We start from the raw sequence: 25,058 nt of genomic DNA on the forward strand, positions 1-25,058 counted from the left end.
TGCTAATAGTAGCATGCTCGCAACTCACACTTCCTCAAAGCCTATTCTAAATTTTCAGGGTAAACAAGAGCGGAGGAGTTGTTGCTGGTGTCGTGGTGTGGGTCATTGGTTTGTCGTTGCTAGGTGTCGGTGATGGGGTTATTGTTTTTCTAATTAGGAGGTTTTTGAGACCTCAATAGTGTTTCTTTATTTTTTTGAATCAAATTGGTTTTATTTCTTTATAAATATATAGTCTTGAATTTGGGGGAGGAATGAAGAAAATAAAGAGAAGGTTGTGAAAGAGACAATTTCCCTTAATGAAGTGGATGAAATGTTAGGGAATTTGAAGGTAGGGGGACATTAGCAAAGCAAATTAGTTTGTATCTTTAATTGACTAAAAAACAAATTTATAGGAGAAATCGAAAATTTGGTGATAATTCGAAGGGTAATTCAACAGTTTACTCTAATTAACAAATATATATTTTTAGAATTTTTTATAAAAATTATTTTTTGATCAAAATTATTTTTTTAAATTAATATGTTAATGTTAGTAGGAATTTTTTTTTCTTTTTTAGTAAATAAAAAAACACTGACTAAACTTCATCCACGGACTAAAATATCGATAATATCGACGAAATATCGAGGATATTATTGTTTTTTGGTGTAGGATATTTTGGAACATGTTTATACACATATCGTATAAGTATCGATAATATCGAAAAATATCAACTCGATAATTTCTCTCACACATCAGCAACATTTGGCCAAAATATCGCTATAATATTGATAATATCGAGATGATGAAGACAGTGAAAAATTTGAAACTAACACCCCTTGAGGTTTCTTGTGTTTTCACAGAACCCCATTAGGTCTCAAAAATTACACGAATACCCTTTGAGGTTTCCAGTTTGTCCAAAAATTGATGATTTCATTGAAAAAAACTTATGTAGATGACAAAATTAACCTCAATGAAGTATATTCAATCTAATCTCAATGACCAACTTTGTCATTTGGAGAATTTTTTTATGTATAAAATCATCAATCTTTAGATATAAAATCAATGAAAATGAGTTTTGTGAAAACAATTTAAAATTTCAGGAGGTGTTCTTTTAATTTCTTAAACCTCAAGGAGTTTAGTGAAAAACTGAAAACCCGAGGGGGTGTTAGTGTAAATAACTCAAATTTGAACTTTATAGGATCTCTATGTGGTACTAAGCCACTCTTGTATCTTACCGTGCAATGTATAAAGTGTAAAATATTGTCGTAAATCATTATAAATAAATGATTATGGTGTGTTTTTATTCTTCTTTCATTAATTACTATTTATTTTATACATTTGCAATGTTTGTCAGCTCGCTGTATAATCAACTTAAATCAATTAAACCCATCATGCAATGTATTTCCTTTCAATTTTTTGTGATAAAGTAATAGATAATTAACTAAATAAACATCCTCCAAAGTTTTAAGAAATTTTTTCAAGTTTTTCTTACAATTTTCGTGATTTTTATTCAATTTTTATTGATATCGATAATTTCCCTATATTTTTACATAAATTTCCGTATTTTTTGACTACCGATATTTCCGAAACCATCGATAATTTAGACCTTAACTTCATCTAACCGTCCTATATTAATTACTTTAATCATTTTCTCAACAAAAAACAATTATTTAAATAATTTCCCCTATAAAATGTTCTCAAATAGTTGAGTTACATTCCCTTGCGATATTTTTTTGGGAAATAACACTTAATGACATTGCTTTTTTAATTTTATCTGGAAATACCATCTTTTCCCACAAAATTTGCAAACATCACCTATAAATACATACTTATTGCCCACTTATCGACCAAATAACACTTTTGTTCAGTTTTTGTTCTCTCTCTGCTCTTTCTTCGCTCTCTCTCTCAACTCTATCTCCTAATTCTCTCTTCCTCTCTCAACACTCTCTCTCTCTCTCTCTCCCCCCTATCATTGCTCTGTGACCACCACCACTCTCTCTTTGCTAGCTAACTACACCTCTTCTCATGAAGAAGAAGATCAAGAACAACTTACAAAATCCACAGCTTTGCCCTCAAAACCTAGTTCTTCATCTTCCTCTCTGTTTTCTTCACTACCCCAATCTGAATCCTAACTTCATCTCTCTTCGAATCCCTTTTGCAACCTAAGCAAACCCAAAAAAAACTATCTTTTCTGAATATGACCGCATGTCTTGGCATTAGGTGGCCATTGTTTGAGCATTTTCGTCCAATTTGGGGGGTTTTGAAGTTAAGGTTTACATGCCCTCTTTAGGAACAGCTTCTCTAGAAAATGAATTGTTGGGAATATGTAAGTTTTGATGTTAAATTGAATTTGATTACTGAAATTGGAATTGTGATTGATTTTGTCTATATTTTGTGTAGAAAGTGAAGTATTGGGATTCATTTTGTTTGTCTGAAACCGCAAATGTGTTTGTTCTTTTTGTTGATTGATTCTTGTATTTGGTATTGGGATTTTCTATGAACTTGTTATGATTATATCATAGTGAGGTAGCATTGTCAATTTGCTATTACAATTGTATTGTTGTTTTATTGCAGTTGTATTGTAGTGATATTATTTTTGTATTGCTATGGTATTGCTGTTATATTGATTTTTTTTTTTTTGTTATATTGATATGTTACTGTAATTTAATAGGAATATATGTTGATATCATTTTTCTTTATCTGCTTGTGATTTGTGTAGGAGTTGAAATTATTCCTAGCTGAAGTATTATTTATGATCTCTCTCTCTCTCTCTCTCTCTCTTTATGCTCTTCATATTTTTCTCAACATTTGTGTTAATTTAATGCCTAGTATTGTTTTGGAACCATAATCATTGTCAATCTCATTGTTTCTTTAGAAGATTGCTGTGAAATTATTACTCCATTTTCTTCTTTCCTTTGTTTTAAGATATTTTTGTTTGAAGAAAAAGAACTCTGTTTTTGGAATCTAAAAGACTAGGTATCTATATCCCACATCTTGGGACTAATTGAATGTGCTTTTTGATATTGAAAGGAAGTTGGCATCTTTGGCTAAAAAAATGAAGGTGTTACTGCTGAAGTAATTTCTACTTGATTTCAATTTGCCTATAAAACTTGTTGACTGGTGCTCAACAAGTTGGGTTTTTGTAGCTTGAGTTGGCGTTATAATTTAGGTTTGCTTTTTGCATGTGTGTGTTTTAATGGATTGAATCTTCTACCTGTATGTTTGTCATATCTCAATCATGTTTCTGAGATGAGTTGTGCATTAGTGTTGGTTGAAATTAATATGTAATTTATTAATTGAAAGCATATTGTTTCCCGATGGTGAGTACTTGACCAAATTATAATTTGCTGCAGTTTTGTCTTGACAATTTATGTTTCTTTCTCTTTTCCTTTTCAAATTGCACAAGGAAAAGAAAAGCCGCACCCAACTCGTTTCCCAGTCAAGAACAAATTTGAGGTTAATAGTTACATAAGTATCTCCTATACAATAATATTCAATATATGTTTTTTGTTTCATGTAATCTTAAAAAATGACCAAGTATCTCAAGAATTAACAACTTGAAAACAAAAATCTCCTATTTAATTGTTGAATTTACATGAAGCATCATCCCTTTTACTCTTGCAGCTACTCAAGCCAAACCAACCAAAACAAATCCAATAATCTGAAATGAAACCAAGCGAGCCTCCAAGTTAAATTTACAACCTGCAAACATAACAAAAACTGAATCATGCTTAAATTTACAACTAGAACATAAAACCTCAAGTGTAAATTCTTTTCGTTTACAAATATAATCTCCATATCAAAGTAAAGTTAATAATGAAAAAAATTATTAAGAGGGAAGAGAGTTCATCATTATTAAGAGTGAAGTTAACTGTCTACCACAAAGCAATAAAATGGCAATAGAACGACAATAAATAGGCAATAAAATGGAAATAAACAAGCAATAAAAAACAAATTTGAATTTCAAAGGCCCAAATAATTTCCATTTCTCAGACAACTTAAGAAGATAACTATTGCATGCTACTAAGTACAAGCTAACTGCAAGCAATGAGTTCACCTACAGCTCATAGAATTGCTATAAGAGGAACACACAAGAACCAATGAAATAAAGCATCATGTCATAAGGCTCCACAAAAAGAATACATAATGTCTTAGATGTCCTTACAAATTACTAATTCTTTGGGCCTAATAATAACAAGCATAAGCCAAACTTATTTACTAGTTCTCCTCAAAGGTAGTTCTCCTCAAAAGTCATGATCCAAGATCCACTAGCTGACCAGTCTCTCCAATCTACCAAAATATATTTAATTCATTTATAGAATATAAGATACTTGATAAAACAAACCAAAAAACATGAAGCTCTCATAGGCAAATCTTTCATTCATCGATAGCATCTAAGATATTTAATGAATCTACTTCCATACAAAGTCATCAATTATTTTCATCAACAGAATGATATGTCAACCATTGTGCTTTCACCCGAAAAATTTGCTAATTTGAAGCACAATGACATCTTTCTAGATATACACTCTAGCTATGTTCAACTATATGTCTGTTATGTATAAGCTTTTCATAATTTCTTATCATTTAAAAACTTTTGCTGGTATTGAACTCAATTCACCAATGAAAACATTTTGAGACAGTTTGAATATTACAACAGAGCAAGCTATCACAATTGCAGAATACCTCTTACCTAAGAGGTGTGACATAGATACATTGCTAGCATACAAGACTTTTCAAATTTTAGACTCAGCCAAAGTTGAAGTGTGAAGTAGTAAATTGACATACATAAAGTTTGGATCTTGCATATCAGAAAACACTCACCAAGAGTACCTAGTCTCTTAGATTTCAAAAATAGAGTTCTTTTTCTCCAAACAAAAATATCTTAAAACAAAGGAAAGAAGAAAATGGAGTAAGCAATGAGAAACAATGAGATTGACAATGATTATGGTTTCAAAACAATACCAGACATTAAATTAACACAAATGTTAAGAAAAATAAGAAAAGCAGAGAAAGAGAGAGATCATAAATAATACTTCAGCCATGAATAATCTCAACTCCTACACAAATCACAAGAAGATAAAGAAAAATGATATCAACATATATTTCTATTAAATTACAGTAACATATCAATATAACACAAAAAAAAAAAAAATCAATATAACAGTGATACCATAACAATACAAAAGCAATATCACTACAATACAACCGCAATAAAACCACAATATAATTGTTATAGCAAATCGACAATGCTACCTCACTATAATATAATCATAAAAAGTTCATAGAAAATTACAATACCAAATGCAAGAATCAATCGACAAAGAACAAACACATTTGTTGTTTCAGACAAACAAAATCAATCCCAATACTTCACTTTCTACACAAAATACACACGAAATCAATCTCAATTCCAATTTCAGTAATCAAATTCAATTTAACATCAAAACTTACATATTCTCAACAATTCATTTTCTGGAGAAGCTGTTCCTAAAGAGGGCATGTAAACCCTGACTTAAAAACCCCTCAAAATTGGACGAAAATGCTCAAATAATGGCCACCTAATGCCAAGACATGTTGTCATATTCAGAAAAGATGGTTTTATTTGGATTTGTTTGGGTTGCAAAAAGGATTCGAAGAGAGATGAAGTTAGGGTTTAGATTTGGGTAAAGAAGAAAATAGAGAAGAAGAGGAAGAACTGGGTTTTAAGGGCAAAACTGTGGGTTTTGTAGGTGTTCTTGATCTTCTTCTTTGTGAGAAGAGGAGAGAGAGAGAGAGAGAGAGAGAGAGAGAGAGAGAGCGTTGAGAGAGGAAGAGAGGACTATGAGATAGAGCTGAGAGAGAGAGAGCGAAGAGAGTGTTGAGAGAGAACAAAAACTTACCAAAAATGTTATGTGACCGATAAGTGGGCAATATGTATTTATATGTGATGTTTGCAAAATTTATGGGGAAATATGGTATTTCCAGTTAAAATTAAAAAAGCAATGGCATTAAGCGCTACCCCTGTTTTTTTTTTTTTGTTTTTTTTTTTTTTTAATGGAACTAAGCCCTTGCGAAATTGAAACGATGAATAAAATTGTAAGTCAAAACACATGACTAAGGAAAAATAAATTTTTTATATATTTTTTTAAAGAATATTTGTATTTCGTTTGTGCAAAAATTAGTGTTTGGTAGTGTTGGAGTGGGGTAATAATAATAACCAGTGTCTAGTCTGTTCAAAGTTCAACATGGAGGAGGGCATGGCCGAGAACCAAATCGCACCACCACACCCAATTCACCGTCCCCCTCCTTCTTCGCAGCTCCCCCTGTCACCGACCTCCATCTCATCGTCGGTCAAGATCATCCTCGACATCCTAATCCGAACCACACCCCAGCAGATCGAACCGGCTCTCGCCTCCACCGGAATAATCCCCACCACCGAAGTCGTCGTCGAAGTCCTGAAGCTCTCGTACGACTACCCATTCTCCGCCATAAAGTTCTTCCGATGGGCCGGGCTGGCCTACAAGCACTCAGCCCACGCCTGGAACCTCATGGTCGACCTCCTCGGCCGCAACCGCCTCTTCGAGTCCATGTGGGACGCCATCCGCTCAATGCGGCAGGAAAAGACTCTCTCCTTGGCTGCCTTCGCCTCCGCCTTCGGAAATTACTGCGCTTCTGGAAGCTTCGACGACGCCCTCATGACTTTTCAGGTCATGGACAAATACGGCATCCCAAACGACGTCGTTGCTGCCAATTCTCTGCTCAGCGCAATGTGCCGCGAAAACGGCGGCGTTTTGAGGGCTCTGGACTTCCTCGAGACCATGAAATCGAAGCCGGAATTCGGGCCCGACGGCGACTCGTTCGCTATTTTGCTCGAGGGGCTGGAGAAGGAAGGGGATGCGGCGAAGGCGAAGACAACGTTTGGGGAAATGGTGGTGAGAGTTGGGTGGATGCCGGCGAACGTGGCGGCTTACGACGCTTTCTTGATGACGCTGGTGAGAGGGGAACAAGTGGAGGAGGCTGTGAAATTCTTGATTGTGATGAAGAAGAATAGCTGCTTGCCAGGTTTGAGATTCTTTTCCAGTGCTCTTGATATTCTTGTTAAGCGGAAGGATTCGAAGAATGCAATTTTGATTTGGGATGTTGTGGTTGGCAATGGTAATGGGTTGGTGCCTAATTTGTCAATATACAATGCCATGATTGGATTATTGTGTGATTGCAATGAGGTCGATGATGCATTTAGGCTCCTTGATGAGATGGTATTTCATGGTGCTTTTCCTGATTCTTTCACTTATAATGTGATCTTTAAGTGTTTGATTAAGAACAAGAAGGTTGGTGATGCCGGTAAGTTTTTTGTGGAGATGGTGAAGAATGAGTGGCTTCCCACACATGCTAATTTTGCTGCTGCCATCACCATGTTTTTCGAAGGGGATGACCCTGAAATGGGGGTTCAGATTTGGAACTTTATGGTTGAAAACAAGGTCGAGCCTCTTGATGCAGCGGCCAATGCCTTGCTCTTGGGGCTTTGTAAGTTAGATAGGTTGTCAGAGTTGAAGAGGAATGCTGACGACATGCTTGATAGAAGGATCAGCATACATGAATCGACAATGGCGCACTTGAAGAGTGCCTACTATAAGGATGGCAGAGGTGCAAGGGACAAATATGATGGCTTGGCAAGGAGGTGGAAGACCTCACTAGGTCGCTAGACATTTTGTGGCTTAGGTTCTTTTTTTGATATGTATAGGAGTTATGTTCTTTACTTGCATAGGCGTAATCACTTGTGGAAAATGCGTATATATTCTTTTTCTGTACCAAGCAGGTTTTGTGGTTAACTGTTATTATACAAATTGCCTCTTGTAGCTGTCTGACCTATTCGTCTTCTCTCTCTTCTCGTTCCGCCTTTTTTTCTTTGTTTTTATTTTCTGATATATTCAGTTTGATTTTGATTTCTTGTTGTTCAATGTGCCTGGTTGTGAAATTCTTTCCTTCCTTGAGTTCCTGGTATGAATGCTTTCTTGTTACGTGTTTCCAGAGCTTTTATTATTTAACGGTACAATCACCAAGCTGCATATAAATGCTGAGAGCATTAGTAGCTCTCTTACTTTACTGCATTTTGGTGCTTCGTTTAATATTTATTTTATTTATAATTTTTATGACAGTCGCTGGCTCTTTTCAATGTCTTTTTGAGAATTTCTATTCTAGACTTTGCTAGATGGCCTCACATCCTGGTAGTTGGTGTCCTTAAATCATAACTTGAGAGTGATTATGCTTGTTTTGACTCATTGGTGTACATTTCATGAGGCATCGTTGGATTGTTCTTTGGAATGTAAATGATGCCTCCTGGTGCAGTGCAGGTTTGTCATCTCTGTATCTGTATCCCTTTTCTCTCCCTTCATGGCTTTTGCATTGTTGAAGTCCCAAATTCTCTTCATTCACCTTTCTAAAACGTAAAATCGATGAAACAAAGGACTTATTAAAACCCAATGATCGTTTAGATCAATTCATTTCTTAAAATCTTGAAAGGAATTGTTTTTCGAGGCATGGAATATTTTTTGTTTTAGAAAGGCCAGGGTTCTATTTCTTTTTATCTGACGAAGAATGCAAGTAGAAAAATTGCATTTATTTCAGGTGAGGGCAACAAGTGCTATAAGAGCATTTCCATACATTTGTCATGGCAAAGGGCAAGGGGTGGCAAGGAAAAATCAAGTTCTGTTTCCACCCATTGCCATGGCAAAGGGCAATTATTATTCACTTAATTTTTATTTTTATTTTTCTTAAACAATTAATCTGGATAAGATTTTCGGTTGTCGCGCGTCAATATTTATTATAAAATTCACATCTCATATTTCGGATAAAATTTTCGAATAAAATTTTTAGATAAATTTTGGTAGGTATTTATAGAAAAAAAAATTCAGAATTTTTGGGTATTTTTTTTTTAAAAAAATTTACACACAAATTGGCTGCGATTGACACTTCGGAAGCGCCACGTGGCTTTTATTAGTTGGAGGGAAAGTAGGGCTGATGCTAGGCTGGCGTCAATGCACGCGATTTTGAATGTTTTTTTACCTTCGCGTGTGCATCACACGACAATGGTGTAAAAAAAAATCCGACGCTAGATTCGCGTCAATAGCACGGGCTCAATTTGCCTTTGGGCTTGCCTAGGTTGGTGGCCTCCACATGTTGCTCAGGCTGTTGTTGCGCACTGGAACCTCAAAACGAGCCTCATGCCCTCTTTGCCGGGCTGGCCCGCAGTGCTAAAAGAACAACTTCTCATATGAAGAATAATCCAGTAAGTAAATGCCATAATGATCAAATTAATGACATAGCCACCAAAAACCTATGGCACTAACATAACAAATTTTCCTTTGTTGTTGATGAAGAGGGCAATGCCCAAGGAAACTCCTAGGAATTCACACCCTCATTTCAAATTTGGAAATCGAAAGCACCTCCTAACGTAAAAATTATAGCATGGAGGTGGGCTCTTAGGAAGGTTAATACTTACGATAAAGTTCAAAATTGTGGTGGAAAGTGTGGATCATATCTTTACATGTGGAAGAACTGCAATCTCATGGCGCTCAACGAAACAAACGCTAGTAGCCACATCTTCCAATCACTCAAAAATACTTGCCCTTCATGAAGCCAATCGTGAATGCATTTGGTTAAGGTCGGTGATCCATCACATCTGAAGTACATGTGCCCTACCCTCAGCAACGGACACTCCAACCATCCTGAATGAAGACAATGCAGCTTATCCTTTCAAATCACAAGAGGATACATCAAGGGTGACAAGAAGCAAATATCACCAAAGTTTTTCTACACACATGAGCTTCAGAAAAGTCAAGAAAATAAAGTCAAACAAATTCATTCAAGCGATAACCTGGCAGATCTCTTCACCAAATCTTTGCCAAATGTACATTCTAAAAGCTAGTGCATGGTATTGGATTACGTCAACTCTGCAAGCAATCAAATTGAAGCATGCAAAAGCAGGGTGAGCATTCAAGAGTCCTCTAACACAGGACATATGTAACCTGTACTTTTTTTCCTTCGGGTTTTTCCTAGTAAGGTTTTAACGAGGAAACATGAGTGCATTTAACATTATTCTTATGTCTCAAATAAAGTTGTACTATTTTTCCTTCGCTAAGGTTTTTTCCTACTGGGTTTTTTCAAGTAAGGTTTTAATGAGGCAACCAATTAAGTGGTCTCCAAGGGGGAATGTGGTAAATGCTTTGTGTGGAGCCCACAGGGTGGAAACATTCACATGCATGGTTACTATTGAAGTGAATAGTGCCATTCAATTTGCCTATAAATAGGCATCACTCTTGCTTTGCTAAAGATACCAATGGAGAAGAAAAAGAAGAAAGAAAGAGTGAGAGGAAAGAAAAGAGAGTGAGAAATCTGAGAGTTAGTGAGTTCTGTCTGAGAGGAAATTCGGAAATTTTGTCAGTGTAAACACCACAAGAGCAAATACCATTTTATTCTCAATATTCAGTGATACTTTTCATACTATGATTATTTTATAACAAGCTTTTATTTTTATTTTTTTGTTTCAAGGGAGTTTCTGTTCAATTTGTTTTTTATTTTCTATATTAATAAAAAATTATTTACCTTTAAATAATTAAAAAATTAAAAATCAATAAAATAAAATAAATTGAAAAACAGAAAAAACCTACCCAACAACAACATCCCCAAGCCGCATCAACCGTCCCGCCCAGTTCCCACGACGCCCCTGGCCTCTGAACCAAACCCACCCGCCTTCTCTGCTGCCCCTCTCTCTCTCTCTCTCTCTCTCTCTCTCACCAAACCCAACCCCTTCAACCCCTCCCCTCTCTGCCCCTGTATGTTTCTCTCTCTCCCTCTCTCTCTCCTCCTCTGTGTCATCAAACCCAGCTCCTCAACAGCCCAGCAGCAACCTCCTCTCTGAGCTCTCACCACCCACGACTCCTCTTTCTATTCCGACCCGCCGCCGCCACTAACGACCTCCACCACCTCAATCTCCACTGCCAAACAACTTCTCTCTTACTCTCTCTCTTCTCTTTTAGTCCAGAGGTAAATATATATATATATATATTCAGTTTTGTATTACTTTTTGGTATCATATTTATTGGATTACTAGAAGAAATAACCTCAGATATATATATATATATATATATTTATATTTTGAATTATTTGTTTTTCTATAAGAAGCAAGCAGGCGCAGCTCTCTCTCTCTAACCTTTGAGTCAGTGGCTCCATGGATTACGATGGAGGCAAACTTAAGTCGACCTCCATCAATGGTGTCAAGATGTACAGCATTGCTTCCCAGCAACGCTCTCTCGCCACCTGGCTTGACCCTAAGAAGCGTCGAGCGCTTCGCAAAGATCAAAGTACAACCCTCTTCTTCGCTAATTTCTTCCAGTTATTTAATTTTGTTGTAATGGAGATAACTTTTGTTTATTTTATTTATGCTTTTGTCGACTTTACAGTAACTTCATGTGATTTATTTCTGATTTTGAGGACTTTCGCTTGAATCTTCGCTTAAACCCTAGACTAATATCAACCTGTACTTTTACTGGGATACTTTGATTCTTCTCAGACTAGGTTTTGGGTGCTAATCATTAGGGTGGAATCTGTTAAGGATAAATTGCATACTACAGAGCAATACAATGTTGTTGTTTTAAAAAAATATTTGCTCGAGTTCTGAAGTATACTTTCCCAATAAAACTTATTTAAGGGAATGCATCATAACATATGCTTAATTTCTATGACTCTGATCATTTAAGAGTACAAGCTGACACAAGACTTTTTGGCATCAATTTCATCTAATGGGAGTTCTGTCTTCATTGTTTATTTGTCAGATTATTTGCAAAGGGTGGACTTGATCCAAGACCTGAGATTTGAAACTGCAACTACTAAAATCAAGGCAACTCCTGACGGGGAGTTCGTAATTGCAGCAGGTGCCTTTAAGCTTTACTTTATGTTCTGTGTGGTATGGTAATTTTATTTTGTTTTCACAATAAAAAGTTAATTCTACTTAAAATGTCTATTTGTGTGTCGTGGGTGTACTCGTATAGAGTAAAAACATTTGAACTTGTACCCACTGTGATTTTTACTATTGAAATTCAGGTATTTACCCACCACAAGTCAAAGTTTATGAGCTGAGGGAACTTTCACTCAAGTTTGAAAGGCACTTGGATTCAGAGATAATTGATTTTGAGGTAGTTCAGTTTTCACCATTTCAATTCATTTCTGATGTAAAATGATATTTGAAATATTTATTGATGGTCCATGGCTGATTTGTGTTCAGCGTCTGTCAGGTTTTTCAGTATTTTATCGGTGAAGTTGCTCCTCTCTAAATAATTTTCATATTTTTGAATTTTCAGTTACAATCGTTAACGTACACTCTTGCTTGCAATTACTTCTTTTTTTCTTTTTCACTTACCCTTAGCTCTTGCAATTTCAGTTAGTCTTTCTTGTAGAGTAAGGATAAGAGCATTTCTAAGGAATGTGATGAAGTTGAAAAAAAAGTTTATTAGTTAATAGATCTTACAAGAGTTTTATGTTTATTAATTAGCAAAGAAAAATGCAATTGCACACCATCTTTTTTCCCCTTGTTCCAATATAGTTTCCTTCTGATTGGTACTGTTTTCTCCTTCCAAAATCCAAAATTTGTTCAAGTTTTGTAGTTGGTTTATAACTTAAGTGCCAATATTATAATTTGGATATCATCATTTCTTGTTTGCTCCTTGAAGGTGCCAATGTTATGCTGTATTTTCAATATGTTCTCATGGAACTTAAAATATTACTGACTCAACTTTTCGTTACACATTCAGGTTTTGGCTGGTGATTATTCAAAGCTTGCATTTTTATGTGCTGATCGTTCCGTTTATCTACATGCAAAATATGGAAAACATTACAGTGTGCGAATTCCAAGGTTACTCTTTATACATTGTTTATGTTAATGGCCATGAATGGAAATAGTGTTTAAACCATTTGGTTGCTTTATTAAACTTTGAACTCTATGATTCATTATGTACTGTGGTTACTCTTTTCTATTTCTGTTCCTTTTGGCTGTTATGTATTATTGGGTTGTTTGGTTAGAGAGTATACAGACGGATATTTGAGGATGTGAGGGGCGATGTGGTGGTTTATTTGTTGGAGAGGATTTGTTTTTGGGCATCTCCTTGGGTATTCATGTCATCAGAGTTTTGGGAGAGCTTATTTTCTGTTATTTTTTTCAGAGATTGGAACACTGTTGTTTCTGAATGCCTCGGTTGTTGTATTAGATTCAATTTCCTATAAAAACAAAGACAAAACAAGAGGGAAAATTGGATACAGAATGAGTAACTTTATGCGTGTATGTGGATATATATATAAAAGGGGAGTTTACATCTGCTTGCCTGCGTTTGTAAATGTATTTTTGAATCATTTTCAACCTATAATACACCACAAAATGACAGCGCCCTTTATTGTATCAATAAAAATATGAAATGATGTTGTTTTCACACATTTATTATTTACAATTGGGCCCGCAATAATTCAGAATCTTCTCCCTTTTGGGGCGTCATGCTTCCACCATCTCTAACATTGAATGAGTTGATTGAATCACCAACCCATTAAAAAACCACCAACCTCTTAGAAATGTGGAAAGGTAAGTAACTAAATACATAACCTGGAGGGGCACTATATCTCTTTTCTGAATTCTGTTTTCTATTTTTTCTTGAGTATTTGTTGACCCTCTTTCTCTCTAATCAAATCATATTTTTTCCCCTTTAATGTTACCCACGTTAAGAGTTTTCATTAAATTGTTTTCTAAAACTATATGGCACCAATACAGTAATGAAATACTTGAGCAACTACATTACTTTAGAACTAAAGTTTAGTACCTCTAGCATTTACCCGAGTCGCTTTGTTTTAGCCCTCTTTTGCAATGTAGGAATTAAACTTTTATCCTCACATTTCGAAAATTTATTTCCATTACGTAAAAAGATAAAATAATAAAATAACTTAATTTATTCACAATTAGAATTATGTTTATAATTTAAAAGATAGTCAAGATTGTATAACTTGTGTAATTTAGATTCAGTTTTATCTAGTTTGTAATTTAGATTAATACTTGCACAATGCATGGGTTGTAGCTTGAATAAGTTTGATATTCTTTCTGCAATGAGTTTATTGAACTTGTGTGTACAGAATGGGACGGGACATTGCGTATGATTGCTGGTCTTGTGACTTGCTTTGTGCTGCCTCTTCCCCAGAATTGTACAGGATTAATCTGGAACAGGTTTTATTGCTTAACTGGAATTTTCTATTTAATCTCCTTTAATTCATAGGTATGTTGATAATGATTTTGACTTGTTTGCAGGGGCGGTTTCTCTCTTCCCTGAGCACACAATCAGCGGCACTAAATGTAGTTTCTCGGAGGTTGCTTGTTGATCTTTTTTTTTTTACTAGTTTAGTTTCTTTTGCTTCTTTAGTTATCAGATATATGTAGGATTTCATTATATTTGGTAATTTTTGGTTAATTATCTAAGCGTAAGGAGATTTTCTATTAAATTTCAGCCAGCTTCACGGTCTAGTTGCTTGTGGTGGTGAGGATGGTGCTGTGGAATGTTTTGACTTCAGGACGAAATCCTCAGTTGGTAGGATTAATGCTGTGGCACCTGCTGGTGACATTGACCAGGTAACAGTCCTTTGATCTATTTGTTTTGAGTAAATATTTGTTAATGAAGACAGGAAGAAGTCTAATTGGTTGCCACAATGTACTCAATGTCATGGATTAAGATGTGTGGAAGAATTATGGCATGCAACCTCGGTTTGAGCTGAAGTACCTTGCTGCATAAAATGCTATTTTAATTGGCAAATCCATCACCCTTTGAAGTTCAAATTATTTTCAAATACTATGTTGGTCAGCTGTAGGATATGCATGTGTCTATTGTGGTTGTCTGGATAATTTGGCCATGATACAAATGCCAATTTGTTTCCTATGCTTTTGAAAGATGTAACTATGGGTATGTTTGGTAGTATGGTTTTACAAGTTCAGCAGATATCACGCTGACCAACCTTGTTGATTTTGACGTACTTGAAACTGTAGAGTTATACCCCAAAAAAAAAAAGGAACTCACCAATCCAAACCAATAACCATCAGTTTGAATTGGTTTTGTATCTTGGTTTTAGGTGGTAAAAAAAGAATCTTTCAGTTTTGTTCTATTTCACCTAGAAAACAGCAGACCTTTTTATTTTATTTTTATATTCATGAAAATTTCAAAAAGACTGTGTTATCAATCACATTGCTCAAATTAAAGTTAATTCAAAACTAGTTCAAATCCAAGAGTTTTAGATTCCATAATGTCAATGTTTAACCACAAGGCCTTGTTGTGGTAGTTTGACGAGCACAGTGAAAATGAGGGCCTTATGACCTTCTTAGCATCAGTTTTCCTCTTTCATTTTTTATATTGTCTCAATTGTTCCTTATCTTTTTTGAAAATGGAAATAAAAGAAGTGGGTTGAATGATCTGGCTGGTTCATCAGTTCAGTCACAGATGAATGTCAGGGGAATAAAGTTGTATGTTGGATTCCTGTGAATGATGATCCTTTCTCATCAACTATTAATCTGACACAATTATCCTTAATCTGGCTGCCTCCTGGATTTGCAGGAGGTCACTGCATTGGAATTTGATGAAAAAACGGGTTTTCTAATGGCTGTTGGAAGCAGTGCAGGGAAGGTATGATGTCATTTTTCTTTTCGCTAGTAAAAAAATCTGTAATTTGTATATTTTTTATTTGCTGATATAGCTGTGATCTCATTTTAGTTATGTGTGTTATCAGAACTAGGCACCATTTTATTTTTTTTATTGTCAACCATGCAATAATTGTAGTTTTCGTCAATTTTTGATTTTCAATTTTAGAAAATTCTCTTGGATTATACACTTGATAGGTACCGTATATCTGTATCTGCATGCATACATTTTACACTTAACAAGCATAAAAATGTTTGAGACAGCCACTTGTTTTCCATGACGGATACATAGAGGGTCAAAATTTAAGGTACTTGACAGGCTCAATTAAGCTAGTGGCTCATGGAAGGGTGACAAATACTGTTTGAAGTGAAAAATGAAACTGCCAGCCAACTTGGGAGCTAATCAAAACTGTTTGTCAAATTATCAACAATTTTGCAGACTTTACTCTTATGGAGAAGTCATGTGAATTGTAATCTTTATGTCAACGAGGGGGGTATTTTAATTGTCGTATTTACGTCCCACTGTTACTGGCACCTTAGTGCGTAATCATTTGTCCAAATAGAAATGGTCTTAACGTGGTGGGGGGATGGTTTTCCCTTGGCTACAATGTTATTAATGAAGGTGGAAACAAGGTTTTTAAAGATATCTAATATAAAAAAAAGAGGTAGTCAAGATAAGAGATAACTGGGATCAACCATCAGGTAGGTGGTGATTTACATGGTTCATTTGGTGATGCAGTAGATTACAGGTTTATGGTCATTTTGTGGAGATTGAGTGAGTGCCTTGTTGGAGGATGTGGTGATTAAAAAAACCCTTTTGGGGTGGTCTCATGAACTTATAACTGAAGAAAAGATAGAGGGATGAGGACTAGGATAAATGGATCTCTTTGGGCAATAATATGTTGTGAATGTAGGCTACACAGAGCTGATTCAAGGGCTTGGAGATTGAATGAACAGGGACTTTCTTTTGAAAATCCCATTTTTAGATATCTTTGTTAGGGATGACAGTCTCAATTTGTGTTCCAGAGCTATAAATGGTCATTTACTGTTATTTGAAATGTTACATATTTAATTGTAACTATCCATAAGTTCTCTGAGAGCTGCAGTATCACCGAATCATATTGTACTGCAAATCCCGTACCCATATCCATGCAATATAGGTTGGCACAATCACTTCTTTCACCTTCAGTGGAGTCTTGAATAGAGCCTCTGTGAAGAATATGTCAGAGTTGTGCCCAATCTTTCAAAAAGAATGTAGCTCTGTCAATTTACATTTTAGTTGCTATTGATTGAATCTACATCCTTTTACTATTCCGTGCATAGAAATATAATTTCAATCGTGTCATTGAACTGGCAGGTACTCATTTATGACTTGCGCTCATCACATCCTATACAGGTTAAGGATCACATGTGAGCGACTTCCTTATAACTTACATGTGAATTTCTTATTATGTGGTTTTCCTGGTTGAGCCCAATGAGGGAGTCTGTTTTTCCTTTTACAACTTTCTGGTTGTTGAGAATACTGTCATTGATTTATAGGTATGGCAGCCCGATATTAGACATTAAGTGGCATCAAACTCTTAATTCTGAGGCGCCAAAGTTAATGACCACTGATAATCACATTGTTAGAATATGGGATCCTGACACGGTAAGACATTATATTTGAGAAGACAATTTTTTTTTGGAAAACAATTGTTTTCTTTGATGATTATATATTAGAATTCTGTATTTATAAATAAATATATGTTACATTTTTCCTTTGTTGCAGGGTGAAGGCATGACCAGCATTGAGCCAACAGCTGGAACAATTAATGATATATGTGCATTTCCTGGGAGTGGATTAATGTTGCTGGCTCTAGACTGTAGTCAGATTCCATCTTATTTCATCCCTGATCTTGGACCTGCACCCAATTGGTGTTCTGAACTCCAAAACCTTACTGTGGGTTTTCAGATGTTATTTACTTACTCCGTATATGGATTTAGTTTCATTTTGTGTGAGGTCGTCAGTTATAGTGCTAATGTTTGACTTCTTTCTACAGGAAGAGCTAGAGGAGGGTGGACAGACAACCATCTATGATGATTTCAAATTTTTGACAAAAGAAGACCTTGAGAGGTTGAAGTTGACTGGTCTCATTGGGACCAATCTCCTTAGAGCCTACATGCATGGGTTTTTTATTGATTATCGGTTGTATAAAAAGGTTAGGCTGCCTTCCTTTGTAGTATAATTATTTTTATGAAGGGTGCAATGGCTGTTTTGTGAAACAAAATAATCCGTATCATCCAGTTTAGAATGGTTGGATTGGTTTCAGAAAGCGGGGAACAATAATCTGTATTAGGCTTTTGACCTTTATTTTATAATTACTTTTCTCTTGCCCTTTCAAGACTCTTATCTGTTTCTATTGTTTTGCGGTTTTTTTTGTTGGTTATGATTTTTTTGTGAAATGTATGGTTTTGGCCGTTTTATGATTTAGTGAGTTCTCGGGCTGGCTGTTTTAGGATTTAGTGAGTTCTTGGGTGTGTTTTTTAAGTTGTCTGTCTTGAAAGATGCATATCTTCATAGTCAAAGATGATGTTTTCCGTGCTTGAATATGGTATTTGTTCAATTGCTTCTGATTATTTACAAAGTTTGCTGCTTTATTTGATAGTATTTACATTCTGGCAGGCAAAAGCTTTGGCAGAGCCTTTTGATTATTCTGAATACATTGAACAACGTAAAGGAGAGAAGCTAGAGAAAGAACGTGCACAGCGAATTACGGTTAATTATTTTCATCTACATTATTTATTTTTTATATAGAGTTTTTATTTATTTGTTCAATTACTCTGCATTTATCACTATGTGCAGCTCTTAAGAAATTTCTGTTATGACCGAGGCAATTGCAATAAAGTGTATGAGGATTTGTGAGCCTGGATGTTCTAGTTTCCTCAATTCCCCATATTATTTGCATATGCGTATATGTATATATTTATTTTGAGGCAGGGTGGTTTTCGAATAATTGTTGGAAAACTTGGTATTCTCCTCAAAGTAGTTTGACTAGGCATGAGTTGTGTTCTGCCACTTCACCCTATACATTGTAAACATATCTTCTCTCATTTTAGGGTGTCCCTCAAATAAGCTTATTTGAGGGATCTCTCAACTGAAGCTATACAGTTATTATCTCATTACTGTTCGACCAGAGCAAACTTTGACCCTTATCTGCTCCCTTTTTCAGTTTTATTTTTGGTTCAGTTTCCAGAATGTCTGAATTTACGACTCTAGTTCTCCCCGGAGCCCCAAGATATCTCTGAATACTTTTAAATCCAAATTAATCCCCAAGTTATTTTCCTGTACAAAATTTTAACCATCCACATAGAGCATGCTCCTTTGCTTTGAGGTGCTCTCATAAATTTTAAAGAGAACTGACCCTTTTGTATTTCAATGCAATATGAGTGGGATTCAACTGTTAAATTTTGGGGGTTTTTAATCTCCTTTAGGGGATTGCAGGATTGTAGAGTGAATTATATGGCTATGGACTTTAGTTTGTGGTAGATTTATGTCATGTCAGATTATCTTCTTGAGACTGATTACTATATCTTTTATATGCTGTACTTTTCTTTGCTGCAGATTAAGAGGAAATTACCCAAGGTCAATCGGACTCTTGCAAAGAGTATTCTTGATAATGAAGATGCAGAGAATGAAATTAAAGATGCTGATAGCAACGAGACTAAGAAGCTGTCAAAGAAAAAGAAGGCACTTGGTAGTGAAATTCTCAAGGACGAGCGATTCGGAAATATGTTTGAAAATAAGGTATGAAAATCTGAACCTTTGGCTCCTGTACAATTTAACCCAAAAATTTGTTCAAGTAGTTCACCATCCCTTTCTAAAAATTTTAATTAAAAAAAAAAAGAAGAAGAAATAAACACAAAAGAATTCTTCATCCCTCTCCTCCCCTCCCCCTTCCACCTCCTTTGCCTCCCTTTCCTCCCTTCTGTCTCCTTTCTCTGGTAATGGCCTCTTTTTACCCAACTCTCTCTAAAGAGTTTGTTCATTTATGTGATTATAGCATGAAATCCGCTGGATATTTGTTGAGCTTATTACTAGTTACAACATAAAGAGCCTATGCATTTAAGTGTCAGTAATGTCTTCTGATGGTGGTTTGATGCTAAAAGAAAAAAATGCATCTTCCCCGTTGCCTCCCCATTATTGAAGCCGGTCATCTCCATCCGACACCTATCCTTGTCCCCAATACCTTCATGTTCTTGATTATTATCAGAAGATTCTAAGGGTCTCGAAACTCCTAAGTGACATCGATGGAACCTGTCATCCTTTCTGGTTGTTGAATGGGTCACCCATCAGTGGACTGATTCATTGCTGTTCTTTCCTAGGTTTTTTAGGTTTTACACATAAAAAAAATTTCACTTTTGGAAAAAGCCAAAGCTTTTTTAAAAAAGACAAAAAAACCACTCAACTTTCAAATCAAAGACATGCAAATGTATTGAATTCATTAGGAAATCTAAAAATAAATAAGGGCATTTTTGTCCATTTTTGCTTCTTTTAAAATTTTTCTCTCTCCTTTTGCTTTTTCCAAAATGTCCCTTCTTTCCTTGCCATGTGTTCTTCCCATACATTCCAATGCTTTCAATGGCATGGTGGATGTGAGGCATTTTGTTACCTCACAGCCGAGTAAATCTCAAGTCATTGATGTGTAAGCTGTTTGACACTTAAAATATTTTGAATTATAAATGTATAAATATATTTAACAAATAGAAGAGGACCACTGTTCAAGTGCAGAATGTGCAAAAATGCATTGGCTGACTTGCTGGTCAATCGGCAACCACATTTTTTTGTGAGGATATATGAATTGGAGATTCCTTATTATGTCACTTTCCCCCAGTTTTGGTAGGAGTTTCTTGTCGCATAATGCATCCATAACTTGTATGTCTGTCATGTAACTCTAGTTCCCTTTATAGCTGATATTGACGGCTAAAGTCCTTTGCTAGGTAAAATTTTTTGCTTGGACTGTTGTCCATGGTATAGTTAAAATCCTTGCAAGTCCTACAATGGAAAAAGGGCTTGCATCTGTCTCTTATTCGCCATTGGTGCAACATGTGTAAAGTGCAAGCGAAGTATTGATCACATTTTTTCCTTCCAAGTTCTATGCGTTGAGACCGTTGAGACTGTTTTATAAGCTCTTTAGGTAGCTAGATTGAGTTGGGTGGTTCCTCTAGTTGGGTGGTTCCTCTTCTTGTGACCATTCATGGAGGGGTTTGGTGGAGGGAAAAACGCAAAGGTTTTGTCGTGTTAAAGAAATTCTGCTGGGTTTTTTGGTTGGGAACGAACAGTTAAATTTTCAGGAGTAAAGAAGGGAAGGCAGTAGACTACTTGTATGTGACTATGGCCAGATTGTGGGCCTGACTTTATGCTTCTGCGTCTTTTGAAGTGAGAGACTATTCTTTCTTCCTTCTGAATTTGGGTTAGGAAACAGCTATCTTATGACTCTGTTTGGTTGTGTTGCATTATCGCTTGCTTGGCTGGCTGGTTGTTTTGCTGGTTAGCTCATTGTTTTTCAGGCTTCCACTGCTGAAACTGTTTCAGTGCGTTAGGGGACTGCGGAGTCATTTTCTGTATTAGCTCCATTTCTGTTTATTACATCTTATTAGTTTCCTACAAAATGAAAATAAATAAATAAATAATGAGAAGTCGGGGCCGAATCGTGTTTTTTGTTTTTTTTGTTTTGAACAGTTTTTTATAATGATTCATTTTTGTGATTTGTGTTCAGGATTATCAAATTGATGAGTTTTCGCAAGAGTATGTGGCTTTACACCCTATGCCTTCTAAGAAGCAACCATCGTTGGTGGATGAACATTTCAGACCTGCCATGGAGGATGAATATCAGAACTTAAGTGATTCTGATGCCTCCACAACATCTTTGTCATCAGAGGAACCGGGCCATGAAAAGAGTAAAATGAGAAAGAGAGGACGAACTCCAAGGTAAAGATTTCTGGTTCCTTTGCCGACACTCTATTGTCCTGTTTATTTATCTGTTACAACTTACATTACTTCCATGTCCCTGAGTTTTCGTGGAAGTTCAAGTATCTCCCTCTTATGTTTAGAAGTTATACTATCCTGTCCCCTATAAGGAGATTTCACAATACATTTTAGTGTTGAGGGAAATTTCACTTCAGGAGTGGGTTTCGATCATACAAGTGTTTGCTTTTGGGGTAGAAATATCAGTTGATCTGTAAAAGTTTTCCGAGTGTCCATGACAACTAGATTAAAGTTATTGGTTTGCCTGATAAACCTTTTGAGCTCAGTTACCAATATAGGAGTCTAAAAGACAAAAAATGTGAACATAAGACAATAAAAAACTGTATTAAAGAAAATTGTATGTTCTCTATGAGAGGGGAGGTCAGTGTAATTCCAGAAAATAGAATATTGAAAACTGAAGGGATGTCTGGGAATTTTGAATAAAACCTCAGGAGGTCAGCATAATCTACTCTGATCAATTAATGGATCTGTCAGACATGAGCAACTTTTGCTAGATTTGTGATTTGAACGCCAACCTGATTTGTCTATTTTCCGGTGAACTGTTGCTCTGTAATTCTGCGTATTTATGTATAGAGTTTTGATTCAAATCTTGAAATGTCTGTTCGAGCTTAAAACTCTAAATCTGAGTTACTAAATCTCTGTTTATTGAAATCCTATTAGATTGTATGAAGTCAAGGATGAGCGGCATGCAGAAGCATTCTTAAATCGTGAGTCATTTGCAAAGGAGGAATTACTTCCATTGGGCGAGCGGGTAGCAGCTCTCAGAGATGATTGGCAGGTTTCTGCTATTCCAAGTGATGTTAAGCTGGGACCCGGAGGTTCACGTGAGATTTCCTTTAGAGCTAGAAGCTCTGCCAAGTACAAAGAGGACGAGGACGATGAAGCACAGCGTGGAAAGAGGAGGGGAGTTCAATCATTAGGACTAAAACAAAATAATAATGGATTCGGAAGTCGAGGGAGAGGAGGCAGGGGAGGTAGAGGAGGCAGAGGAGGGAGAGGCGGCAGAGGGAGAGGAGGGCATCGCGGGAGAGGTAGAAGTGGTGGCTGGTAAATTATTTCCAATCCATTTACGCATGCATCACTTTGTTTATTGTCTTCTATCTTTGGCCCCTCCATTGACAGTTCAACCAAAGATGTTTTCAATACAGAGCGATAGTCGAGTGCATTTAAACAACTTAATGATCCAGGGGAGGATTTATGTTGAGTTGCGCCATTTTTGTTGTCGTTTTTTTTAACCGGCCTTTATACAGAGTGACGTTCTCCAACTTAACTTATTCAAAATATTGTAAACTGATAGTGGGCAATAGTACTGACGTTAACCAGAACCTGGAATTGGGTTATGGTTCTTTTCTGTTTATCATTTCAACTAGTCCCCTTATGACCAGGGAAAACAATGGTCACCTACTGTTAGATTTAAGGGAGTTTCACTAAAACACCAAAAATGGGAGCTGAAATTATAAAAAAACCTAACACCCAAAACACTTTATAAACACACCCAAAACCCATAATTAAACACACTCAAAACCCCTTTATAAACACACCCAAAAAATATATAATTATTGACTTTAAGGTTGATTTTGGGTGTGTTTCTATGTTTAAATGAGTGTTTTTATAAATTTGTATAGATTTAATCCTTCGGTGACTTCTGATCAGTGCCTCAATATAAGAAAACTAATGCCCAAAAAACAATTAAGATGTTTGGTATTGCATTCAAGTAAGGAATTCAATGATTTTTATTTTTCTTTAACACAAGGAGTTCTAAAATTCTTTCGTTAAGATTCCTTTTTTTTTTTTTTTTGATTAAGCGTTAAGATTCCTTTTTGGTATTTTATTTGAATACAAAACTTCTGAACTCAAAAACATAGTTTGGGTCCAAAGCCAAAATAATCTTCTATATGGTAGGCCCAATTAATATATATATATATATATATATCAATTTTTTTATTTGTTTTTTTTTCTTGAAATAGTTTTCAAGTTGCATACCAAATAATAGGGTTATACATCAGTTCGAAACTAATACAAGTTAGTCCATTTGTATTTGATCCAATATAAATTGGATTGTAATTTTTTCAATCCAATCCAATTATATTAGATGTTTAAATCATATCCGATCCGATCCAATTGATATGAGATTGGATTGGATTGGATGATCGGTTTTGATAATGAACAAAGACAATAATGAAATATTAAATATTTGTTCTTAGGTTTAATCTAATCGAACATATTAGTAAACGTAAATGTAAAATATAAATGAAAAACTACAAATAAATAAAAATGTTTTGATTATATAATATATTAAACATAACTTCATTAAATGACTTAAAATATTCATAACTTTTTCAACTACGTATACCTACAAAAGCAAAATAAGCATAAAACTAACCAGATTGGATTTGATTGGATTCTCATAAGCAAATTCGTCATCCGATCCAATCATGTCAGTTTTGAAAATTACGGATCCAATACAATCCACCAAATCATCAAAATCGAAAGAAATTGAATTGGATTAGATTAGATTGAATCGATATCTTTGGAAGGATTGGATCTTAAAACATGAATTTTAGAACTTCTTATTTTTAAGAAAAATAAAAAAAAATTGAATTCCCAACTTCAGTAGGATACCAAACAAGTTTAATACCTAACCATGCCAATCTCTCACCGTTGCTCATGTCTGCCCTTTCATTGTCCAAAAAAGCCTTCCTCCTCTTATGAAGAGCTATGTTAATATGAAGTAAAAGTTGTTCTCTTCTTATTTTTTTGGTTTTATGTTTCCTAATTTCTTTTCCCACAAGGTACAAAACTACTTGGGTTTTCAGTAATGGTATTAACATCGTCAAAATGTGTAAAATTGAAAATACAAAAAACAAAACAACGATTCTTTTCTTGCCATATATTGGAAAACTGTTGAGGCAACCATAATAAATTTGAAAAAAAAAGAGGAAATTGTGAAAATTGTACAACACAGTAAAGGATTCCTTGCCAAGTGGAGTACAAGAAATCAGGAAAGGAGATTATTTAAAGAAAAACTTAAATTGCTACTTGAAGATAAATTTATGGCTTTAGTTGAGGAATGAAAAACCCAAAGGAAATTTGTTCATACCTAAATTTGGTTCAACAACAAGATGATCTCTTAGACATCGAGGTCGACAATCTTTCCAAATCAACTTGGCATGACCAAGCAGATGGTCCCTTAGAAAGAGTTTTAGTGCTTAGGGATTGCAACTTGTAAATAGAGATTAAGTGAAAACATGCAATCACACGACATGAGAGATTTATGTGGTTTACCCATAATTGGGCTACGTCCAAGGGGTGTTGGGTATTTGCACCATGGAATGAAGAAAGTGTTGTGCGGAAGCGTAGCC

At 35.4% G+C, this 25,058-nt stretch overlaps 2 protein-coding genes across 3 annotated transcripts; both read left to right on the forward strand.

The window, feature by feature from the left end:
• The first annotated feature begins 6,124 nt into the window (after positions 1-6,124).
• LOC103336686 (pentatricopeptide repeat-containing protein At5g15010, mitochondrial-like) lies at positions 6,125-7,828 on the forward strand. The gene has a single exon (XM_008239776.3). The coding sequence runs from the start codon at positions 6,205-6,207 to the stop codon at positions 7,660-7,662; it is 1,458 nt and encodes a 485-aa protein (XP_008237998.2). The 5' UTR covers positions 6,125-6,204; the 3' UTR covers positions 7,663-7,828.
• A 2,796-nt stretch (positions 7,829-10,624) lies between these two features.
• Positions 10,625-23,056, forward strand: LOC103336687 (uncharacterized). Of its 2 annotated transcripts, none has more exons than XM_008239778.3 (17): positions 10,625-11,002; positions 11,138-11,319; positions 11,791-11,889; positions 12,059-12,150; positions 12,766-12,866; positions 14,126-14,216; positions 14,298-14,356; positions 14,495-14,615; positions 15,589-15,657; positions 17,029-17,081; positions 17,211-17,319; positions 17,440-17,610; positions 17,711-17,869; positions 18,334-18,426; positions 19,273-19,455; positions 21,428-21,639; positions 22,357-23,056. In XM_008239778.3, the coding sequence occupies exons 2-17, from the start codon at positions 11,187-11,189 to the stop codon at positions 22,745-22,747; spliced, it is 2,136 nt and encodes a 711-aa protein (XP_008238000.2). In that variant the 5' UTR covers positions 10,625-11,002; positions 11,138-11,186; the 3' UTR covers positions 22,748-23,056. The 2 variants fall into 2 exon arrangements, with proteins under 2 accessions (XP_008238000.2, XP_088897369.1); XM_089041243.1 differs by having other exon boundaries at positions 11,141-11,319.
• Positions 23,057-25,058: the final 2,002 nt, after the last annotated feature.

This window comes from Prunus mume, linkage group LG7 (genome assembly GCF_029339155.1).
Source record: "Prunus mume cultivar Tortuosa linkage group LG7, ASM2933915v1, whole genome shotgun sequence".
NCBI classification, from domain to species: domain Eukaryota; kingdom Viridiplantae; phylum Streptophyta; class Magnoliopsida; order Rosales; family Rosaceae; genus Prunus; species Prunus mume.